The following is a 20661-nucleotide window of genomic DNA, read 5'->3' as shown; positions in this document are numbered from 1 at the left end:
TTAAGTAAATGAGAGGCTCCTGGGACTTACCTAAGAGTTGGATTCGACGAGGACATATAATTGAAAGCTCATCATGTTACCATAGCCAATAAATAAATCATGAGTATCACTAAGTAAGTTCGAGGCTTGAAGGAGGTGTTGGAGGCCAAGGAACCCATGATACTAAGGTACCGAGAGAAGGAAATTGTCAATTACAAAGCTTCCGTTAGATTCAAGAGGGGCTTAGAGAGATCATGGGTCATCTTATATCGGTATGGGTACTACATCACCTTAACTCATTTTAAGGTAAGGTACCATAGACTAGAGCTCGAGAAGGATTCATTCATCGATTATCATGAGGATCATCATGTTCTTATAGTGCCCAAAATGCCTTTTGACAACAGTCCTGACTCGCTACCTTATCCCGATGCATAGCTTGCTATCTCATATTGCATTGGTTTGAGTCGTTAAGTCTATCTACTCAACTTGTTCTTTATATCTTCTATTTATAGCATCTTCGAGATTGTCCATCTGACTAGTATTGTATCTTAGTAGGTTGGGACCTCATTCTAGGAAGTAGAGGCTCGATTGAGTTGTTGTAATCATTTTTAAAACAATGAAACTTTCTTTTAATAGCTTGCAATACTAACATCTTAAAAGTATATATACACTTTATAATTAATACTAAAGACATGATATACCAATGCTCGATGCTTAGGGCGTGTAGCCTTCTTGACTTAATCCCGAGGGACATCTTAAGGGTAAAACTTTATATCATAGAGATTCATCTTTTCTCTGTATAGTTATGTTCAATTATTATCATCCTTTCATGTTATAGTCCATGTGTCATTAATATTTTATTTTTCTATTTTTATTATCAATATAGAAAATAATATGCTAAATTCATTTATCGTATGATACGGAAAGGATTTTCTTTCTATTTTCTATACTTATTTGGTTATATTTTTTATGATTTGAGAAGATTATAATTCGGAGATGATTTTGAAAATTATGTGAAATATGAATTTTTTTTCAAACTACCAGTGGCTTTCTTATAAGATTATTAGTGTTTCTAGTTGATATTATGATTTAAGACTTGCTTTTAGAAATATAATTTTATCAATCAATATTGGTGATTTATTAATATTTCATATTATTTGAGAGTAGTATTTTATTATGATATTCACAAATTTAGTTGATATACTTTTGTTTAAACTAAAAAACATCGACAAGGAGGATTGTTAGGTGAAACTCTAATGTCGACTTGAACCCATGAATCCAATCTAATTCATAGGCTCCCTATGAACTCAACTTAGGTTCAATCCATAAGCTCCCATAAACCTATCTAATACAATTAGACTGAAACAAACGGACAAGTATGAACCCAAGAGTGATCGATTTTGGTTTAGGCTAATCTTGATTCGGGTGAGAACCGATTAAGTTAGCTTAGGCAGTAGAGATAACTTGATTTTTTAATAAAGTTTTAAGGATCTAATTGATATATCAATGGACTAGTTTAAATTCATTTGTAAACTCTAGGGATTAGTTTGTAAATTCATTGTATTTCTTCGTTTTAAGTATAATTTTAATATTATTTTATATCATATGATTCGATTGAATGATTGAATTTTCTATTGAATTTCATTTACTTTAAAAATCATATTTTTTATTATGAAATAAGTGTGATATTATTGGTTTTAAAGGATTTTAATTATACTAATCTTTTTATAATTTCATTTTGACAATAATTTATAAAAAACAATTGATATTTTATGAGATTTATTATGACAGTTATATAGTACGGGACAAAACCTAGACAAGATTAGATTGCACATGAAATTTACTAACTAATGACAATTGATGATGTATAAAAGAATATTACTGTGAGGGTAACATGATTCCCCATGGGACCTATTGATTATTAAATATGATTATTAGTATAATTATTATTGGGAGGAACTTATTCCCATTTTAGTGGGTAAAAGATATTCTTTTTTAATGTCTTTATGAAAATTTAGAAATAAATTATGATTATTTTGTTACTATAAATTATTTTTAAATTTTATTAAAAAATTTATTTCAATTCAACGTTGAAACTAGAATCGCCCAGATCCGATTCGATGGTGGTTCCAAGAAATCTAAACTTGGAAATGACGATTCCAAAATAAAAATCACTAGTAAGGACAAGATGTGATATTTGGATTTTATCTATTGATAAATTATGATTGGTTTCTTAAAGATTTTTCTTTTTGATAACTGATAACCTTATTATCACTCAATCATATAATAGATTATACATGTGTATGATTACTTAAATAGAATATTATTTATGTGATCTTATGATCCTCAACGAAAGTGATCTTATGACACTGAATAATATAATATATTACAATGTGTATGATTGTTTGAATAAAATATTATGTATGTGATCTCTTGATCATCTGCGAAAATAAAAATCGATAATGATAATAATTTGAGCAGGAATCTATAATATATATATATATATATATATATATATATAGTGTTAATTTTGATTATCTACTACTAAGTTGTATTTGATCTAATTTATTTTCAAGTAATAATTTATATGTTTATGACTTAAATAGTTTTTGGTTGACTTACAAAATACTTTATTATTCAAAAAATAAGAAAAATATTATATATGTTTTCAATTAGAAAAAAAATAGTTTGTAAATACTATTTGAAACACTTATTGATTTCAAAATGTTTTATGGTTCAAAAATATGGTAAAGCCTTTTGCAAAATTAGTTTTGGTAATGCTATATGATTCTGACTAGACTCGAAGTATTTTGTAAAGAAATCTTTAAAATATTTAACATTTGATACATTTTATAATATATTATATGATATTTTAATTATTTGTTTAGTATAGTTATAATCTGGACCAAACTAATGGAGATTAAACATTGATATTGATAATTTGTGTTTATTGAGGTAAGATTTGATTATATCCATTTTATTTTTTTAATGATAATGAGTAGCTTGCATTGATATACTTACAAAGATAATTGAGGTATTTAGAATTTTTATTAAGCTTGGATTTGATTCTATTAGAGTCGATTTTGAGTTCTTTGAGTTTGTATTTAGAAAAACTCACTAAACTAGACGCCCCACCCTTTAAAACTTAGTCAGGGAGGGACAGGGACAGTGTTAAACAAACTCCTCCTTACGCTCAAATTAGTATTAGTTTTGGACAATCTAAATTAGTCAAACATGCCATAGTTTTGGTAACCCATTTTATAGTAAAACTTTGGTAGTTATGATAAGGTGATTAGAACACTAATCAATTAATCATGTTGTTCATCAATCAATCATTAGCAACTAAAATAATAACTCATTAGCTATACGTGATGCTAATGTGTAAACTAAACCTTTGACAATTTGATTAAATATATTTATTTTTTATTTCTTCAATAAAGCTTCTTTAGTAATTGTTCTTATCTTCTATTATTTTCATCATGGTATCAGAGCAGTGAGAAAAATAAAGTTTCACTCCGTTGTTGAGAAAAATGAAGCTTCGCCCTTGTTTTCGGCCAGCGACCAACGTCGTTGCAGTCTTAAATTAAATGGTAAATTAGAGGAAAGAATATTTTCTCTAGTGTGTAAATTTGAAGTGGTAAATTAGTTTTACGAGCTTCGGTCTTAAATTACAAAAACATTGCTCCATATTAACCATCACTTCATTTTTATAATCGAAACTACAAATAGTCTATTACATTATGCAGTAGATAAAAAGCACTAAAGCATCGTAAAACCATAATCTCCCAAGTGAGATTCCCCTCGTTATGAGACGACTCCAAGTTTGTGCAACCTCAATTGAGCACCATGTTGAGGATGAAGTGTGCGGACATTGAGTGGAGCATGAGCATACGATGGTGAGAGCTCAAACCAAAATCTTTGAAGAATCGCACTCAATCCCATCTTAGCTTCCAGCAACGCAAAATTTTGACCGATGCAAACGCGAGGACCCCCGCCGAACGGAAAGAAAGCAATCTGATCTCTCGACGCCTTCGCTATCCCTTGTGCGAATCTCTCCGGTTTGAACTCGCTTGCATCTTCGCCCCACAAGATTTGGTCATGGTGAAGGAATACTATGGGCAATGCGAGCAGTGTTCCTGGTGGGTACGATACGTTTCCGATTTCCACCGTCTTGTATGTTCTCCTCTGGATGTGTAGCAGCGGTGGGTACAACCGAAGAACCTCGTATAGTATCATCGTCACCTACCACAGCAAATTGTTGAGACTCTGCATTTTACCTAAAAGAAAGCTGATTAGCGTAATGGCAGAGCACTCACGATCTTTAAACGGTTCAAGCCATCGATCTCTGGTTTGTCTTTCCCGAGGACCTGCAGGACCTCTTCTCTAGCCCTTGATTGCCATTCCGGATGCATGCTTAAGACCACCATCGTCCATGTAAGCAAGATAGCAGTCGTTTCTTGCCCTGCAAAGTAGAATAGCTTGCATTCATCAACCACTTCATCGATGGTCATCCCAGCATTCTTGTTCCCATGCTCCTGGAATTGCTTGATATTGGACTCCATCAACAAGCCCAAGAGATCTTGGCCGCTCGCTTCACCAGTTTTCATAGCTTCCTCTCTCTTCCTTATTATACCTCGTAGAAGTGATCGAATCTCTTTATTGATCGCTTTTATTCTGTTATTCATTGGGGTAGGCAGAAATCTGTGCCACGTACAAAGCAGCAATTAGAGTCAGTAATCGCAAGAATTCTAATATTTGCAAGTTAAAGAGTATCCAGAGTCATATAGTCTTCGTTGTTCTTCGACTGGAACATGGACACAGAAGGAGCTCACCTGTAACCCGGGATATAAGCACTGTGGATAGCCTGAACGACGAGTTGAGCGAGCTCGAGTTGGAGTTGGAAAATTCGTCTACCTTCTTCGTAGTTGCTGCTGAAAGCTGCTCGTGAAATGACGTCTCCGGTGAAGTATTGGAACTCAGGCCAAACATCTAATTCACAGGATCCCTCCTGGCCGACCAAATTCTCCCATCTGCCGACGAGATCACCACAAGAAGTAGAGAACGCCGGCAACATCCGCTGCGAATTACAACAAATTATGAGGCATTTGAATTATCTAAAATCGTATCAGCCGCAAGTTAAGATTGAGATGTGTCCAAAGGAGAGAACCATGGATGATTGATTACCTTTAACTTCTCGACATGGAAAGCAGGGTTCAGAATCCTCCTGTGTTTGGCCCACTTTCCCCTATTATAGCTTAAAAGACCAGTACCTAAAGCTCGTCCGAGGGGGCTTAGACTTGCTCGATCAAAATGACCAAACTTGTTCGATAGGATTTCCCTCACCAATTCCGGGTCCATGATCATCACTCGTGGCACTGGTCCAATCCAGCTGAAGAATCTGCTGCCTGCATTTGAGACTACAGATTTGTTCTTAACATAGCATAAGACTTCGCTCACAAATCAGCGCATGGCTCACACTTGATATCTGTTCTCAAGTTGGAAATATAAAGAAGGTCAATTGTCTGCCTCAAGAAAGTATATATGCCTACTGAAATCTATGAATTGATATGTAATGTTTGTTTCATCTCGTTCAGTGCATGGAGTGATTTCTCAATCGATCAGTTGGTGATGGAATCGAACAGCTTGCTGAAACAACTGAGAATTGGCAAAGCAAAAGGAGGAGAAGGGGGAGGGAGACAGCAGCGGCCGAGAGCACTTGCCGAGATCGTTCATAGCGGCGTGGAGGAAAGGCTCGACGCGAGGGATGATGTGGTGGGAGAGGGGCATGGGCTTGGAGAGCGCCTCCTCGAGGAGGCGCTTGTCCTCCTTGAGGTCGCCGCGGAGGAAGCGGTAAGGAGTGCCTTGGAGTCCCTGCGCCCGGAGCAAGCGGTCCTGTCGCCTGGGCTTCCACCACGCGTGGTTCAGCGCCCACACGGCGCAGACCAAGAGCAGCAGCCACGGCACACACCATCCCAAGCTCCACAGCCTCTCCACTGATACGGACAGCGCCATGGAGTAAAGCAGCAAAGAGCAAGAAGGGAGAAGGCTACAGCGGTCTGGTGATGGATTCGGCTGCTGTAACGCGACCTTATCCCATGGGTGGGTGAAATGGTGACACCCTCTGGTGACTCACACAGTGTAGCCCATCGCCATCCGCACTAAACTTTTCATACAGAATGCCATCAGGTAATTTAGCCTCGTCATCAGCTAAGATTATTATTATTTCTTTTATATAAAATCTTGCTAGGAGATGAGACAATTTGATTAAAAACCATATCATTCCTTGCACGCCAACTACACCAAAGGCCAATAGCGATCAAAACCCAAATGTTCTGACCATCCAAACTATCTTCATGAAATCATTTACCATTTACCTTGTCCATACAAGAAGAAAAAGTTTACCTCGAGTTTGGATTCGAAGAGAAAGGACACCAAAAGATACAACGATCGATTGATTCAATAGTAGAATCATAAAAAACACAAGAATTTGAATGACAAATACTAAATAAATGATTCAAAAACAAGAGGCGATGTTACAAAAGCTTCCAACAGAAAATTTTAATTTAAGATAACACCGAGAGCTCCTATAAACAATGTCACCAATCCATCTTAGGGTCATTCATCCGGCCTGTGTTGCTTGTAATATCTTCTTTACACTATATGATATTACAAAAGCTTCCAATAGAAGATTTGCTATATCTTCTATGAACATCATGTGCCACCTATCTTCTTATCTTGTATCAGTCGAACAGTCAACCCAAGCTTTACGTTGAGTGTGAATCTTTGCGTTCATTAGTTTGTTTGCTAAGTGAGTTTCAGTTTAGTCTATGTGGAGTTATCACTAATGTTTGCCAACTAATCTTTAGTTGTGTTATCTAGAAATCCTATGATTTCATACTCGGCATGGAAAACAATCTCTGTGCAACATTGGATGTATCTTATACATGTTCTGATTGCCCTTGTATTTGCTTATCGACTTTAATGTTTATTAGATACTTATTGAGTCTGTTAGCCAATATTCATGTTTGAAGAGATTAAAAAATAATCTTAAGAATTCGGATGATATATATTATATTTGATTCACAACATAATAAGTCTAAGTATTTGGAATGAGTTCGTATTTAAAATGATACATGTTAACTTATACTCATCAATTTCTAACATTATATTAGAGCTAAACTTAAAAAAAAAATAAAACTATATATTGGTCACAATCAGGTAGAAAAAAAAAGGGCTCAAATTATAGTTTAACGATTAAACCACACATGATTCTCAATTATGGGTATTATAAATTTTTTTATTAAATATTAATCAAATGATACTATAAAAGTTTTTTATTTAAATTTAGAGATTTATATTAGCAATCATCTGTCTCATTTTAAAAGTTTTTAATATTATAAATATTTTTTTTCTTTTCTATACATTGATATATTCCTTTTCTTTTCTTTACCCTGCTTTCCTTCTAACGATAACTTTATTCACTTGCATTGAGTCACCAAGTAATATTGGAAGTGAATGAGCAGAGGAGTGTGAGGGATAGGTGCCGAGAAAAAAATATTATTGACGTTTGATATAGTGCTAGTTATAGGTGTCCTAAAAGAATCACATAAGTGATGACAACTATGACATGATGTATATTTATTATTATTATTATTATATTTTCTTATTTTATATTACTTATTATATATATATATATATATATATATATATATATATATATATATATATTATGATGTTTATGAATCTATGCAATGAAAATTAGATCGTAATAAGATCATGATACTGAAATTGATTCGTATTTAAATACAGACCTTAAATAATCCTGATCATAGGTTACTCGAGAGAGACATCGAGATAACCGGACAAATTGGTTGTACTATATATTCATTCATATAATGGAGGCGGTTGGTCTCATAACTACTTATGTGGGGATACTAGGGATATAATGCATATGCTCATTTGAGAATGAGTTCACTGATTGATTCACTCACGAAATGTTTGATGGTTGATGATGCCTTATTGTCAAACAGCGATTATGTCGTTTCAGTAGTGTCTCGGTCCTTAAACTTGAGATACCAAGGATATCTTGTATAAGTATTACACTCTTTGATACCAGACTTATAGGTCTGAAAGTTTCATATCTAACACAATCAATCATCGAGAGGGGCAACCAACCTTATGGAGGCTATTGAGTGTTTATATAGGATCATCCACTCTCGATGTCATGAGAGGAATATCGTATGTGTTCTTGCTTAGATAAATCCTAGGTTAAGCTTATTCGGATTGAGGGAGAAAAAGTTCTCTAGGAGAATCTGATTAGAGCGAGACTCAAGTAGAAACCGTATAGGCCTGTTAGCATCATATCCGGTATATAATCTCTGAGGTATTAAATGGATGAGAGATTATATATATACAATAACTAATGATAGACAGATCCAATATATTAGATTCCCCTGTATCATTTGGGGACTATGGTGTAGTGGCATAGTACATCCATAGTTGATGAGTCGAGTGAATTATTATAGGGATAATAGTTCATTGAGTCAAAAAAAGTTCTAACATATATAACTTACAGCCAGCTCGATATTGGGCCTAGAAGGTCATACACATATAGTAGGTGTTGCGACGAGTAGATGTTTAGATATGAGATATTTGCCGGAGCTCCTATCTTATTGAATATCCAATAAGCCCATGAATTATTAGATCAGTCATAGATAACACATGTGACATAATATACACTCTTTTTGCTTATTCTATATTTGATTTTTTTTTACTTCATATTATTTGTTATGATATGCATGGATCTATGCAATAGAAATCGAATTGTGATGAGATCACGATAATGAGACTGATTCACCTTTTAAACACAGACTTTAAATAATTTCGGTCATAGGCTACTTGATAGGGACATCGAGATAACCAAATAGATCGGTGTGTTGTATACCCGTTCATATGATAAAAGGGTTGGTCTCATAGTTGCTCGTGTGAAGACACAAGGGATATAGTGCAGATGCTCATTGGAGAATAAGTTCACTATAGTTCTGTCGTCTTAATAGAGTATCTAGTCGTTAGACTTTTATCAAAGATGTCTTGTATGAGTACTTCACTCTGGAAGTTCTAAATCTAGCACAATCGTTCATTGGGAATGACAACTAATTTTTTTTTTTTAATGATAACGAGTAGCTTATATGGATATACTTAGAAAGATAATTGAAATGCTTAGAATTTTTATTAAGCTTCCATTTGGTTCTATTAGAGTGGATTTTCGAGTTGGAAACTAACTCAGATCCAACCGACTTATTTTCGAGTTTATCTTTAGTAAAACACACCAAGTTGGATTCTCTATCCTATAAAACTAGGTCAGAAGTATTAGTCTGATGAACCTATTTTTCTCTAATGTCCCTGGGCATATTTTGATGACCAATTTTATAGTAAAACTTGGGTGGTCATTATAAGGTGGTTGCATTTGTTTATTATAATTGCTCGTAAAGGACATTAGATCGTTTGTCAATTAGGTATCCACAAGATTTCGATCTCCACCAAATATCAATAGATGGTGTGTTGATAAGAAAATAAGATTATTATTGGATAGTATATAATATTAGCAACTAAAGTAACAACACATTAGTGATACTGTAAGCTACATCATATCTACTATAACAGTTATAATAATATTATTATAATGATTTAAATATTACGAACCATTGAGAATTTAATTAAATATATTAAATATATCTATGAGTGCATAAGATAAGCGATAGAGTTTTCTTTCATTTTACATGCTTTAGTCTTAAATGACAATAACATTGCACAATATTAACCACCACTTCATTTTTCTAATCCAAACTACAAATAGCCTATTACATTACACGGTAAATAAAGCACCAAAGCATCGCAGAACCATAATCTCCCAAGTGAGATTCTGCTTGTTACGAGACGACTCCAAGTTTGTGCAATCTCAGTTGAGCACCATGTTGAGGTCGAAGCGTGACGGCATTGTGAGGAGCATGAGCATACGATGGTGAGAGCTCAAACCAAAATCTTTGAAGAATCCTACTCAATCCCATCTTAGCTTCCAGCAACGCAAAATTTTGACCGATGCAAACGCGAGGACCCCCGCCGAACGGAAAGAAAGCAACCTGATCTCTCGACGCCTTTGCTATCCCTTCCGCGAATCTCTCTGGTTTGAACTCACTTGCATCTTCGCCCCACAAGATTTGGTCATGGTGAAGGAAAACTATGGGCATTGCGAGCAGTGTTCCTGGTGGGTACGATACGTTTCCGATTTCCACCGTCTTGTATGTTCTCCTCTGGATGAGTAGCAGAGGTGGATACAACCGAAGAACCTCGTATAGTATCATCGTCACCTGCCACAGCAATTGTTTAGACCCTGCATTTACCTAAAAGAAAGCTGATTAGCGTAATGGCAGAGCACTCACAATCTTTAAACGGTTCAAACCATCGATCTCTGGTTTGTCTTTCCCAAGGACCTGCAGGACCTCTTCTCTAGCCCTTTCTTGCCATTCGGGATGCATGCTTAAGACCACCATCGTCCATGTAAGCAAGATAGCAGTTGTTTCTTGGCCTGCAAAGTAGAATAGCTTGCATTCATCAACCACTTCATCGATGGTCATCCCAGCATTCTTGTTCCCATGCTCCTGGAATTGCTTGATATTGGACTCCATCAACAAGCCCAAGAGATCTCGGCCGCTTGCTTCACCAGTTTTCATAGCTTCCTCTCTCTTCCTTATTATACCTCGTAGAAGTGATCGAATCTCTTTATTGATCGCTTTTATTCTGTTATTCATTGGGGTAGGCAGAAATCTGTGCCACGTACAAAGCAGCAATTAGAGCCAGTAATCGCAAGAATTCTAATATTTGCAAGTTAAAGAGCATCCAGAGTCATATAGTCTTCGTTGTTCTTCGACTGGAACATGGACACAGAAGGAGCTCACCTGTAACCCGGTATATAAGCACTGTGGATAGCCTGAACGACGAGTTGAGCGAGCTCGAGTTGGAGTTGGAAAATTCGTCTACCTTCTTCGTAGTTGCTGCTGAAAGCTGCTCGTGAAATGACGTCTCCGGTGAAGTATTGGAACTCAGGCCAAACATCTAATTCACAGGATCCCTCCTGGCCGACCAAATTCTCCCATCTGCCGACGAGATCACCACAAGAAGCAGAGAACGCCGGCAACATTCGCTGCGAATTACAACAAATTAAGAGGCATTTGAATGATCTAAAATCGTATCAGCAGCAAGCTAAGATTGAGATGTGTCCTAAGGAGAGAACCATGGATGATTGATTACCTTTAACTTCTCGACATGGAAAGCAGGGTTCAGAATCCTCCTGTGTTTGGCCCACTTTCCCCCATTATAGCTTAAAAGACCAGTAACCAAAGCTCGTCCGACGGGGCTTAGAGTTTCTCGTTCAAAATGACCAAACTTGTTCGATAGGATTTCCCTCACAAATTCCGGGTCCATGATCATCACTCGTGGCACTGGTCCAAACCAGCTGAAGAATCTGCTGCCTGCAATTGAGACTACAGGTTTGTTCTTAACACAGCATAAGACTTCGCTCACAAGTCAGTGCATGGCTCACACTTGATATCTGTTCTCAAGTTGGAAATCTAAAGAAGGTCAATTGTCGGCCTCAAGAAAGTATATATGCCTACTAAAATCTATGAATTGATATGTAATGTTTGTTTCATCTAGTTCAGTGCATGAAGTGATTTCTCAATCCATCAGTTGGTGATGGAATCGAACAGCTTGCTGAAACAACTGAGACTTGGCAAAGCAAAAGGAGGAGAAGGGGGAGGGAGACAGCAACAGCCAAGAGCACTTGCCGAGATCGTTCATAGCGGCGTGGAGGAAAGGTTCGACGCGAGGGATGATGTGGTGGGAGAGGGGCATGGGCTTGGAGAGCGCCTGCGCGAGGAGGCGCTCGTCCTCCTTGAGGTCGCCGCGGAGGAAGCGGTAAGGAGTGCCTTGGAGTCCCTGCGCCCGGAGCAAGCGGTCCTGTCGCCTAGGCCTCCACCACGCGCAGTTCAACGCCCACACGGCGCAGGCCAAGAGCAGCAGCCACGCCACGCCCAATCCCAGGCTCCACAGCCTCTCCAGTAATACGGACAGCGCCATGGAGTTAAGCAGCAAAGAGCGAGAAGAGAGAAAGCTGCCGCGGTCTGGTGATGGATTCGGCTGCTGTAACGCGACCTTATCTCTTTGGCGATCGCCCTCGGGTTGACTCGCACAGCCTAGGACTTTCCAATGCCACAGCAAATGGACAAACAGGTGGGCGACCACACACACACGCACACACTTTCCAATGCCACAGCAAATGGACAAACAGGTGGGCGACCCCACACACACACACACACACATATATATATATATATATATATCTCAAAAAAATTATTATGGTAAATCAAACGACAACAAAAATCACCTAGTATCATAGCAAAATGAAGATAAAAGATGGGAGGACCCCCTCCTTTTCAAAAGAAGTTTTAGTAATTCTAATATGATCGATTAGTTAGTTAATCATGTAATTAATTTTTTTTATAAATATGATTAGCGGAATATGTCTAAAAATCTCAATTGAAATCAAATGTCATGCATACAATTGGATAGTGATCAAGGAATAATATTTTTTTTATCTATCATAAAAACAATAATTATCAAATCAGAGTTGTTTTAGATCTTTCTCACTCCCATATTAACTATAACAGGTAAATGCTCTCGCATGTACCTAATCAATAAATGGTTACCAATATTCTGATCAATCAAAGGTGGTAAGTAATGCTCATCAGGAGACTATAGAGATCCTTTTCTTTTCTCCGCGTAGTTATGTTATTGATATCATCCTTTCATATCATAGTCCTGTGTCATTCATATCTTCTTCTTTTTTAATCTTATTATCAATATAGAAAATAATATGCTAAATTCATCTATGGTATGGTATGGAAAGGATTTCTTTTTTATTTTCTATAGTTATTTGGTTATATTCTGTGATGATTTGGGAATATTATAATTCAGAGATGATCTTAGAAATTATGTGAAATATAAATTTATTTTCAAACTACTAGTGGCTTTCTTATAAGATCATTAGTGTTTATAGTTGATAAGATTATTTATACAACTCATATTAAGGTGGTTCCATAACTCTCCACTTCACATTAAATTACAACATAAAACAGGGCCACAAGGAAGAGATGATTCAAAGTCTGTGCAACCTCAGTTGAGCGCCGTGTTGGGGTTGAAGAGTCATGACAGTGCGTGGAGCATGAGCGTACGATGGTGAGAGCTCAAACCAAAATCTTTGGAGAATCGTACTCAATCCCATCTTTGCTTCCAGCAACGCAAAATTCTGACCCATGCAAACACGAGGACCTCCGCCGAACGGAAAGAAAGCAGTCTGATCTCTCGATGTCTTTGCGATCCCCTCTGCGAATCTCTCTGGTTTGAACTCGCTTGCATCTTCTCCCCACAAGGCTGGGTCATGGTGAATGAAGATTATGGGCAATGCGAGCAATGTTCCCGGTGGGTAAGCTATGTTTCCGATTTCCACCGTCTTGTATGTTTTCCTCTGGATGAGCACCAGTGGTGGGTACAACCGAAGAACCTCGTATAGTATCATCGTCACCTGCCACGGCGATTGTTTAGACTCTACTCTGCTCCGCATTTACCTAAAAGAAAGCTGATTAGCGTAATAGCAGAGCACTCACAATCTTTAAATGGCTCAAGGCATCGAACTCTGGCTTGTCTTTCCCAAGGACCTGTAGGACCTCCTCTCTGGCCCTTGCTTGCCACAGGGGATGCATGCTCAAGACCACCATCGTCCATGTTAGCAAGACAGCAGTCGTCTCTTGCCCTGCAAAGTAGAATAGCTTACATTCCTCGACCACTTCATCGATGGTCATTCCAGCATTCTTGTTCCCGCCTTCATGCAAGTGCTTTGTATTGGACTCCATCAACAAGCCCAGGAGGTCATCGTTGCTTGCTTCACCCCTTTTTATAGCCTCCTCCCTCTTCCTTATTATACCCCTTAGAAGTGATCGAACCTCTTTACTGATCGCTTTTATTCTCCTATTCTTTAGTATGGGTAGAAATCTGTGATACAGCAGAGCTTGCGATGAAGGTAAATCTTGAGTGAATAGTATAAGCACAAAAATTATAATTATATTATTATATGAAAAATATTTTTTGCTAAAAGATTCAAAGGATACTAAGTAAGATGTCGGAGAAGCGAAATATACTTGAATTGAGACGAAAGCTTTGTAAAGCCTTTTGTAAGGATTTCGATCTTCCGTTAAGAGAAAGCTGAGTGCGTAGGATCCTTAGCAGTTGGAAAAGGAAAGAGAGGAGGGGATTCTAATCCAAAGGTGGCTTTGCTAAGCATAGCATTTTTTTTTAATTCACTTTTCACGAGTTTAATATTAAAAACTGAAATCAAATAATGATAGATCAAATATTATGATTAATATTATGATTGAATACCTTTTGATGTTATTTAGAAAATCTTTATATGATATACACCATCATCTAATTTGAAAGAAGTAGTGATGCCAATGTTCTATCTATTTGAACATCTTTATTAAGTTGTTCACTAAGAGATTTTATCTATTTATAAGCGAGGTACGTAGTGTCTAAGATAAATAATCATGAGAATCCCTCTCATCAATATTATCTCATAATGAATTCTTCAATAATTGAACTTCCTTTCTATTGACTAATAACTATAATCAAAATTTAGTCATATCCATAATATATTTTACCTACTTAGATAGTGTCACATAATATAATATTCTCTCACTTGGTCCATTAATTGATAAGATATAAATAAAATTTAAAATTAAAATATAAAAAAATATTTGATAATATTATTATCAAAAAATTAAAATAATTTTATGACAATTTATTATTATTATCAAATTATAGCTACTAAGATAATATTGTCAAATCAAAAATGCAAAATTATAAACAAAGGATATCAATAAAAAATAATCAATTTCATGAAAGTATAATAGTAATTTCGCAATTAAGGGCATAAATTAAAATAATTAATTTTCGAAGGGTAAAACTAGTAAACATATCTTTTCCTATCTTTCATATGATCATGAAATTGAAATTGAAATCAAAGAGAGATGAGATAGGTAAGAGTAGAGAGTATAAGATAAATATACCTTAGTGTCAGATATTGAGTACGTTTTATCTATTTATAAGCAAGAGTAAATGGTATAAAATAAATAATTAAAAGAGTTTCTCCCATCAAAATTATCTCGTAAAAATTTTTATAATATTATATCTATTTATAGGCGAGGATAGATAAGTAATTAAGAAAGTCTTTCTCATCAATATTATCTTTTAAAAAAATTATATCCTAATTTGGCTTGACCAATAACTATAATCAGAATATATAACATATCTCATCTAATTAATTGGAATCCAACAAAAACAAAAAGAAGTGGCGCTCACCTGTAACCTGGGACATACACAGCAGTTTTGCCGGTTTGCATGATGAGTTCCGCAATCTCAGCTTGGAGCTCGAAGATTCGTCTACCTTCTTCGTAGCTGCTACCAAAAGCTGCTCGCGAGATGACATCTCCTGTAAAATTCTGTAACTCGGGCCACACATCCAACTCACAAGATCCCTCCTGCCCAACCAGTTTCTCCCATCTGCTGACCAGATCACTACAACATACTGAGAACGCTGGCAGCATTCGCTGTGAACCCGACAGAGGACAAGAGGAAGTACATGAACTGTAAGCAGAGAATTCATTTGAGATATGTTTGAAGTGTCACCGAAAACTATGGATTACCTTTAACTTCTCGAAATGGAAAGCAGGGTTTAGAATCCTCCTATGTTTGGCCCACTTTTCGCCTTCGTAGCTTAGAACTCCAGTAGCTAAAAGTCGTCTGAAAGGGCTTATGTTTGATCGTCCCATATGACCAAACTTGTTCGATAGAATTCCCCGTATCGATTGGGGATCCGTGATGGTCACTCGAGGTACAGGTCCGAACCACGTAAAGGATGTTCTACCTGCATTCGAGACCGCAGATTGTCTTCAGCACAAGTGAACGCATCAATGACATCGAACAACTTACCGAATTCGTTCATGGCGGCGTGGAGCAGAGGAGCGACGCGGGGGATGATGTGATGGGAAAGGGGCATGGGCTTGGAGCGCGCCTCTGCGAGGAGCCGCGCGTCCTCCTTGAGGTCGCCGCGGAGTAGGCGGTAAGGGGTTCCATGAAGTCCCTGCAACCGGAGCGCCCGCTCCTGTCGTCTCGGCCTCCACCACGCCCAGTTCAGCGCCCACACGGCGCACGCCAAGAGCAGCAGCCCGCCCGCGCCCCATCCCAAATTTGAAACGGCCAGCCTCATGGAGGACGATGACTGCAGTAGCAGGAGCTCATCTACGGTTGAATAGTTCGAGCACGAGGAGATTGGTTGGCTTCAGCAATGACGTCTGAGCTCTTGGAGCTACTAGAACGCCGAAGAAGTCAACACCACTGGTTCAATTTCCAGGCTCTATCCACATCTAGATTACTGTTCAGCACTATCTTCCTCAATATTTCTAGCACTGGATTCAATTTCCAAGGCTGTATCCACATCTTAGATTACTGTTCAATTTCCTTCGAACAATCCGTGAATTTTCCTTCCAAATGTACGGCGCGCGCGCGCACACACACACACACACATATATATATATATATATATATATATATATATATATATATATATATAACTTTTAGAAAAAAAAATCTTCTTTTTTATTTTAACCAAAATATATTTTTTTTTCTCAAATGGTACCTTTTAAATTATATTGTAAATACCCTCAACAACTTCAATATATTTTTCTCGCTAGTTTTGGTCTAAGTAGATGTTATAATAATTTATCTACCACAGCAAAAATATGATAAAATTTATTATAAATATTATAAATAATATAAATGAACTCATAATATCTATCAAATTAATTTTTAGTATATAAATTTAGTATCATAATAATCTATGAGTAATGATAACTAAAGAAACATACATAATACTTTCAGTACCTCATAAAAAACAATATAATGCTATTAAAGAACGCTATAAGTAAGTTAAATGGAATAAAAACATACTAGAAACCATTTGATATAATATATTATAGTTTATATATATATTTATAATAGTTTAAGAACAATATCATCCAAATAGGGACCAAAAATTGATCTATTATATCTTGGTCACTACAACAAAAATATTGTACAACCTAAAAAATGATCTAAATGAACCCTTAACCATAATCAAATCAACTATGAACACAATATAATATCACTGTTAATGTTTTTCACTAGTTTTACAATGATTTCAGTACTTTAATAAAAAAATCTATAAATTATTCAAATAAAAACTGTAACGGTGCATTCATTTGGACTATCATACTCTATAGACTGGTCTATAGAGTCTCCAAAACTAGCAAAAAGCAATTCATCAAAATTGATGAGGGAATTTTTTGGTATTATTTAAAACAACACCACCATTTGAAAACTAATGAAAACATGGGCACTAAAAAAAAAAACCTTTTTTAGAATAATCAATCCCCATATATATATATATATATATATATATATATATATATATATATATATATATATATATATATATATATATATATATATATGAGTCACCATGCATGAGAAACACAGGCAGCCCTTTCCACGCGAAATAAATCCAACAGCCAAATAAAGACATTTGCATCGCCAGAACGATGTATCTTCTTCTTTCCCAAACTAGAAGAAAGCTCTTCCACCGGCCGCTGGGTGTGTCATAAGGACTACATTTGCATTGCTAGCTTCATCAATTCATGGATAGTTAGCTAGATTATTACAAACTATTGCAGCATGAAGCATGTACAAAGAGTTCTAAAGGATCACATATCACATAACAACGGAGATCAAGAACACGAGACTGCGGTGCAACCATATCATGGCTGGCTGCCGTGATCAAAAGAGAATAGTACGTCTTGCAGGAGGCCATATTCAGGGAATTGGTGCTGCTGCAGAGCAGGCGGTAGGTTTGCCAGATACATGTTAGGGTTTGTGTTCCCTTGCTGGCAAGTATTGCTCAGTTGGGGCACTTGATGCATCATAAGGTCATGGTAGAAGCTCACCGGCATCGTCGTCGGAGGTGCCACTAGGTGTGTGCTCCCTCGCACTGCTGCGGGGCTCTGATGAGTATGTTTCCCTTCGTAAGTGGTCACCACGATCTTTGGGTCTTGGTAAGATCTCTCCACCCTCTTCTTCACCGGGCACTTCTGAGTCGTGCAGCGATAGTAGCTCCTGAGATCATTGATTTGGAGAAGCAAAAGAGATCATTGAGTGTGGTAAAGGGATTGATGGAAATGGTCGAGCCTCACAATTTGACTAACCTTGGATATGGGCTGTTCTTGACTGCTTTCTGGCCATACTTTCTCCAGCGATAGCCGTCTTCCAAATGATCAACCTCGCTTTTGGTCACGAAAGCGAAGGCAGGCTCCCTTTGCCGTTTCTCGGCTTTCTTCTTGGCTGTGCTCCTGCTCATTAGATTTCAAACCATTAGCTCCTGGAGGTTAGTGATCGTAATTGCATGCCAAAGAATGACATAAGGAGATGACTGACAGAATAAACGGAAAGAGACAAGATCTTCAGAGTTACGGATTCTTCCTAGCCAAAAAGCTTATCTCGTTAGAATAGGAAGGTGCAGATCCTAAAGTGAGAAAGAGGAGAAGGAACTTTTTTTGCTCGAAGGAAACCTAAAAATCTTGTTTCGTTAGGCAAAGGTGAGAAACCCTAGAAATTTTGTTAGGCAAGCTGATGGAACTTTTCTACCTCAATCTGCTACCTACAGAAACTGTTACGATCCAACAAAATCCGACCTTTGAAAAGATCAAAGAAACAAAGCAGGAAAGGAAAAAAAAAATGGAAAGAGAGCGGCCGTCCAACTTACAGTGTCTTCGGCTTATCACCTCCTTCCTCGTCTCCCTTGGACTGTTTCTTCTGCTCCTCCCCCTGCTTCTTCTCATCCTTCTTGCACCGTTCTGCAGCTTCTTCGCCGGCGGCTTCAGTGGACGATGAGGAAATCGAAGAGTTAGGCGTCACCGGAGTCGCGCCTAAACTGCAACCCAACGAAGGTACCAAGCTCTTCCTACCATTGCCAACATCCACCATGAGTTCACGAGACGCCGTCCCACTGGAACGGAGAAACTTCGACGGCGCCGGACACGACAGACCCAGAGCTCTAGCTATCACACCGTAGTCCATGTTCGAGCCACGGAAAGCGTCGGTGAAGTTTACCAGCGGCGATTCCGCTTGCTGGTCGAAACCAAGCGAACCAGTGCCGTTCGCGTCGCCGCCTGCGGGCTTCTGGGGGAAGAGCGACGAGAGCTCGTCATGGAACGGGATGTGGTAGTGGTCGGCTTCCTCATGATCTCCGGGCATGACGAGCGCTTGTGGTGCAAAGAGGGGGCAGAAGGGGTGGAAGGAAGCGTAGACAACGAGCTACTTGTAATTATATAAATGATATTTACTTCTTTTTTTTTTTGTTTTCATTCATATATTCCGCTTATTTATTTTCCTGACTTTTTATCGCTGATGAAAAACACATGGATGGGAAATGGAGAAGGGGATGGGGATGGGGATGGAATCTTGCTCGGTCTGAGTAAGCCAACCCGGGGATATGAGTCAGCGACGAGGTAGGCAACATCGGCTACCGCGGGTCACGGGAAGAGGGGCTAAAGAGAGGCAGCGCGGCCAACGGACGCGCGTGACAGTGAGGGAGCACAGGCATTTGACCGGCACTCAGCACATGGGGCCCTGTTGTGAGGGCCGGCCGCGTTGTTGTCATCGCCGTCCGTTCGATAAGCATCAGACGCAGGGTGGGAAACGTGCGAAGACTATTGTGGCTGCGGCAGTTGTTTGACCGAGTTGTCTTCACTCGCGTGAATGAGACATGAATCTACTTCGGTGGTTCGGAAATTGACGGTCAATTTTCGCTACGACTGCCTAAGATCGACGTTAATTTTGACTTTCTTTTTGATAATATTATATATATATATATACATATATACACGTCAGATAGAGCATGAGTAAATGAAAATACATTTTGCTTTATCGCATCTTAATCAGCGAGCACCATTAAGCCACTATTTTTGACGTTGCGAACAAACCTCTCTCCCTCTTTCTGATGTGAAAGATAAATAAATGTAGGCGGAATCACGTTTTAGTTAGACCATTTCGATAGTGAGACTCACAATTTTCGTTTTCTCTGTGAGACCCACAATTACAATATGCTTTTAGCTCAGATCTAAGTGTTTCTTCATGTTTTCCTCGCTCAGATCTAAGTGATTTATTAAATCAGATTTCCAATGCGATCACTTCCTTTCGGCAACAAATTCGAAATGCTATTTGCTCCAATGATGTCACTTGTGCATGTCTAAGAATCTCCTCCTTGTTGTTTGATTTATTTTGTAAATTGGCTTCTTATAAATAAAGTTTAAAGGCGTCAATCCGTCATCCTTATATTTTGATTTCAGTTGCAAATTTAAACATGGAGAGAACCATCATATTAACTTGAATGATTTGGTCCACTTCATTTTGATTGTACATGTATATTGTATTTCTGGTTGGACTCAGCTAAGATAATTCAAATATTCAAAATAATTAGGA

At 37.6% G+C, this 20661-nt stretch overlaps 4 protein-coding genes across 4 annotated transcripts; all 4 read right to left on the bottom strand.

Annotated features, from left to right (window-relative positions):
* Window positions 1-3658: 3658 nt before the first annotated feature.
* Window positions 3659-6086, bottom strand: LOC103980218 (cytochrome P450 CYP72A616). Its single transcript, XM_065102747.1, has 5 exons — window positions 5696-6086; window positions 5164-5380; window positions 4812-5056; window positions 4296-4680; window positions 3659-4221 (listed from the first exon to the last, which is right to left on the bottom strand). The coding sequence occupies exons 1-5, from the start codon at window positions 5989-5991 to the stop codon at window positions 3784-3786; spliced, it is 1581 nt and encodes a 526-aa protein (XP_064958819.1). The 5' UTR covers window positions 5992-6086; the 3' UTR covers window positions 3659-3783.
* A 3639-nt stretch (window positions 6087-9725) lies between these two features.
* On the bottom strand, window positions 9726-12214 carry LOC103980219 (cytochrome P450 CYP72A616). Its single transcript, XM_065102746.1, has 5 exons — window positions 11819-12214; window positions 11287-11503; window positions 10935-11179; window positions 10419-10803; window positions 9726-10346 (listed from the first exon to the last, which is right to left on the bottom strand). Exons 1-5 carry the CDS (start codon window positions 12112-12114, stop codon window positions 9909-9911), a joined length of 1581 nt encoding a protein of 526 aa, XP_064958818.1. The 5' UTR covers window positions 12115-12214; the 3' UTR covers window positions 9726-9908.
* A 912-nt stretch (window positions 12215-13126) lies between these two features.
* On the bottom strand, window positions 13127-16459 carry LOC135609454 (cytochrome P450 CYP72A616-like). The gene is made up of 5 exons (XM_065102745.1): window positions 16081-16459; window positions 15795-16015; window positions 15451-15698; window positions 13701-14085; window positions 13127-13618 (listed from the first exon to the last, which is right to left on the bottom strand). The coding sequence occupies exons 1-5, from the start codon at window positions 16355-16357 to the stop codon at window positions 13193-13195; spliced, it is 1557 nt and encodes a 518-aa protein (XP_064958817.1). The 5' UTR covers window positions 16358-16459; the 3' UTR covers window positions 13127-13192.
* A 1256-nt stretch (window positions 16460-17715) lies between these two features.
* Window positions 17716-19486, bottom strand: LOC135608894 (WRKY transcription factor 71-like). The gene is made up of 3 exons (XM_065101949.1): window positions 18944-19486; window positions 18387-18530; window positions 17716-18297 (listed from the first exon to the last, which is right to left on the bottom strand). The coding sequence occupies exons 1-3, from the start codon at window positions 19432-19434 to the stop codon at window positions 17943-17945; spliced, it is 990 nt and encodes a 329-aa protein (XP_064958021.1). The 5' UTR covers window positions 19435-19486; the 3' UTR covers window positions 17716-17942.
* Window positions 19487-20661: the final 1175 nt, after the last annotated feature.

This window comes from Musa acuminata, chromosome BXJ2-4, assembly GCF_036884655.1.
Source record: "Musa acuminata AAA Group cultivar baxijiao chromosome BXJ2-4, Cavendish_Baxijiao_AAA, whole genome shotgun sequence".
NCBI classification, from domain to species: Eukaryota; Viridiplantae; Streptophyta; class Magnoliopsida; order Zingiberales; family Musaceae; genus Musa; species Musa acuminata.
Note: the sequence above shows the minus strand (reverse complement) of the source record. Positions and strands in the feature narration are given on the sequence as shown.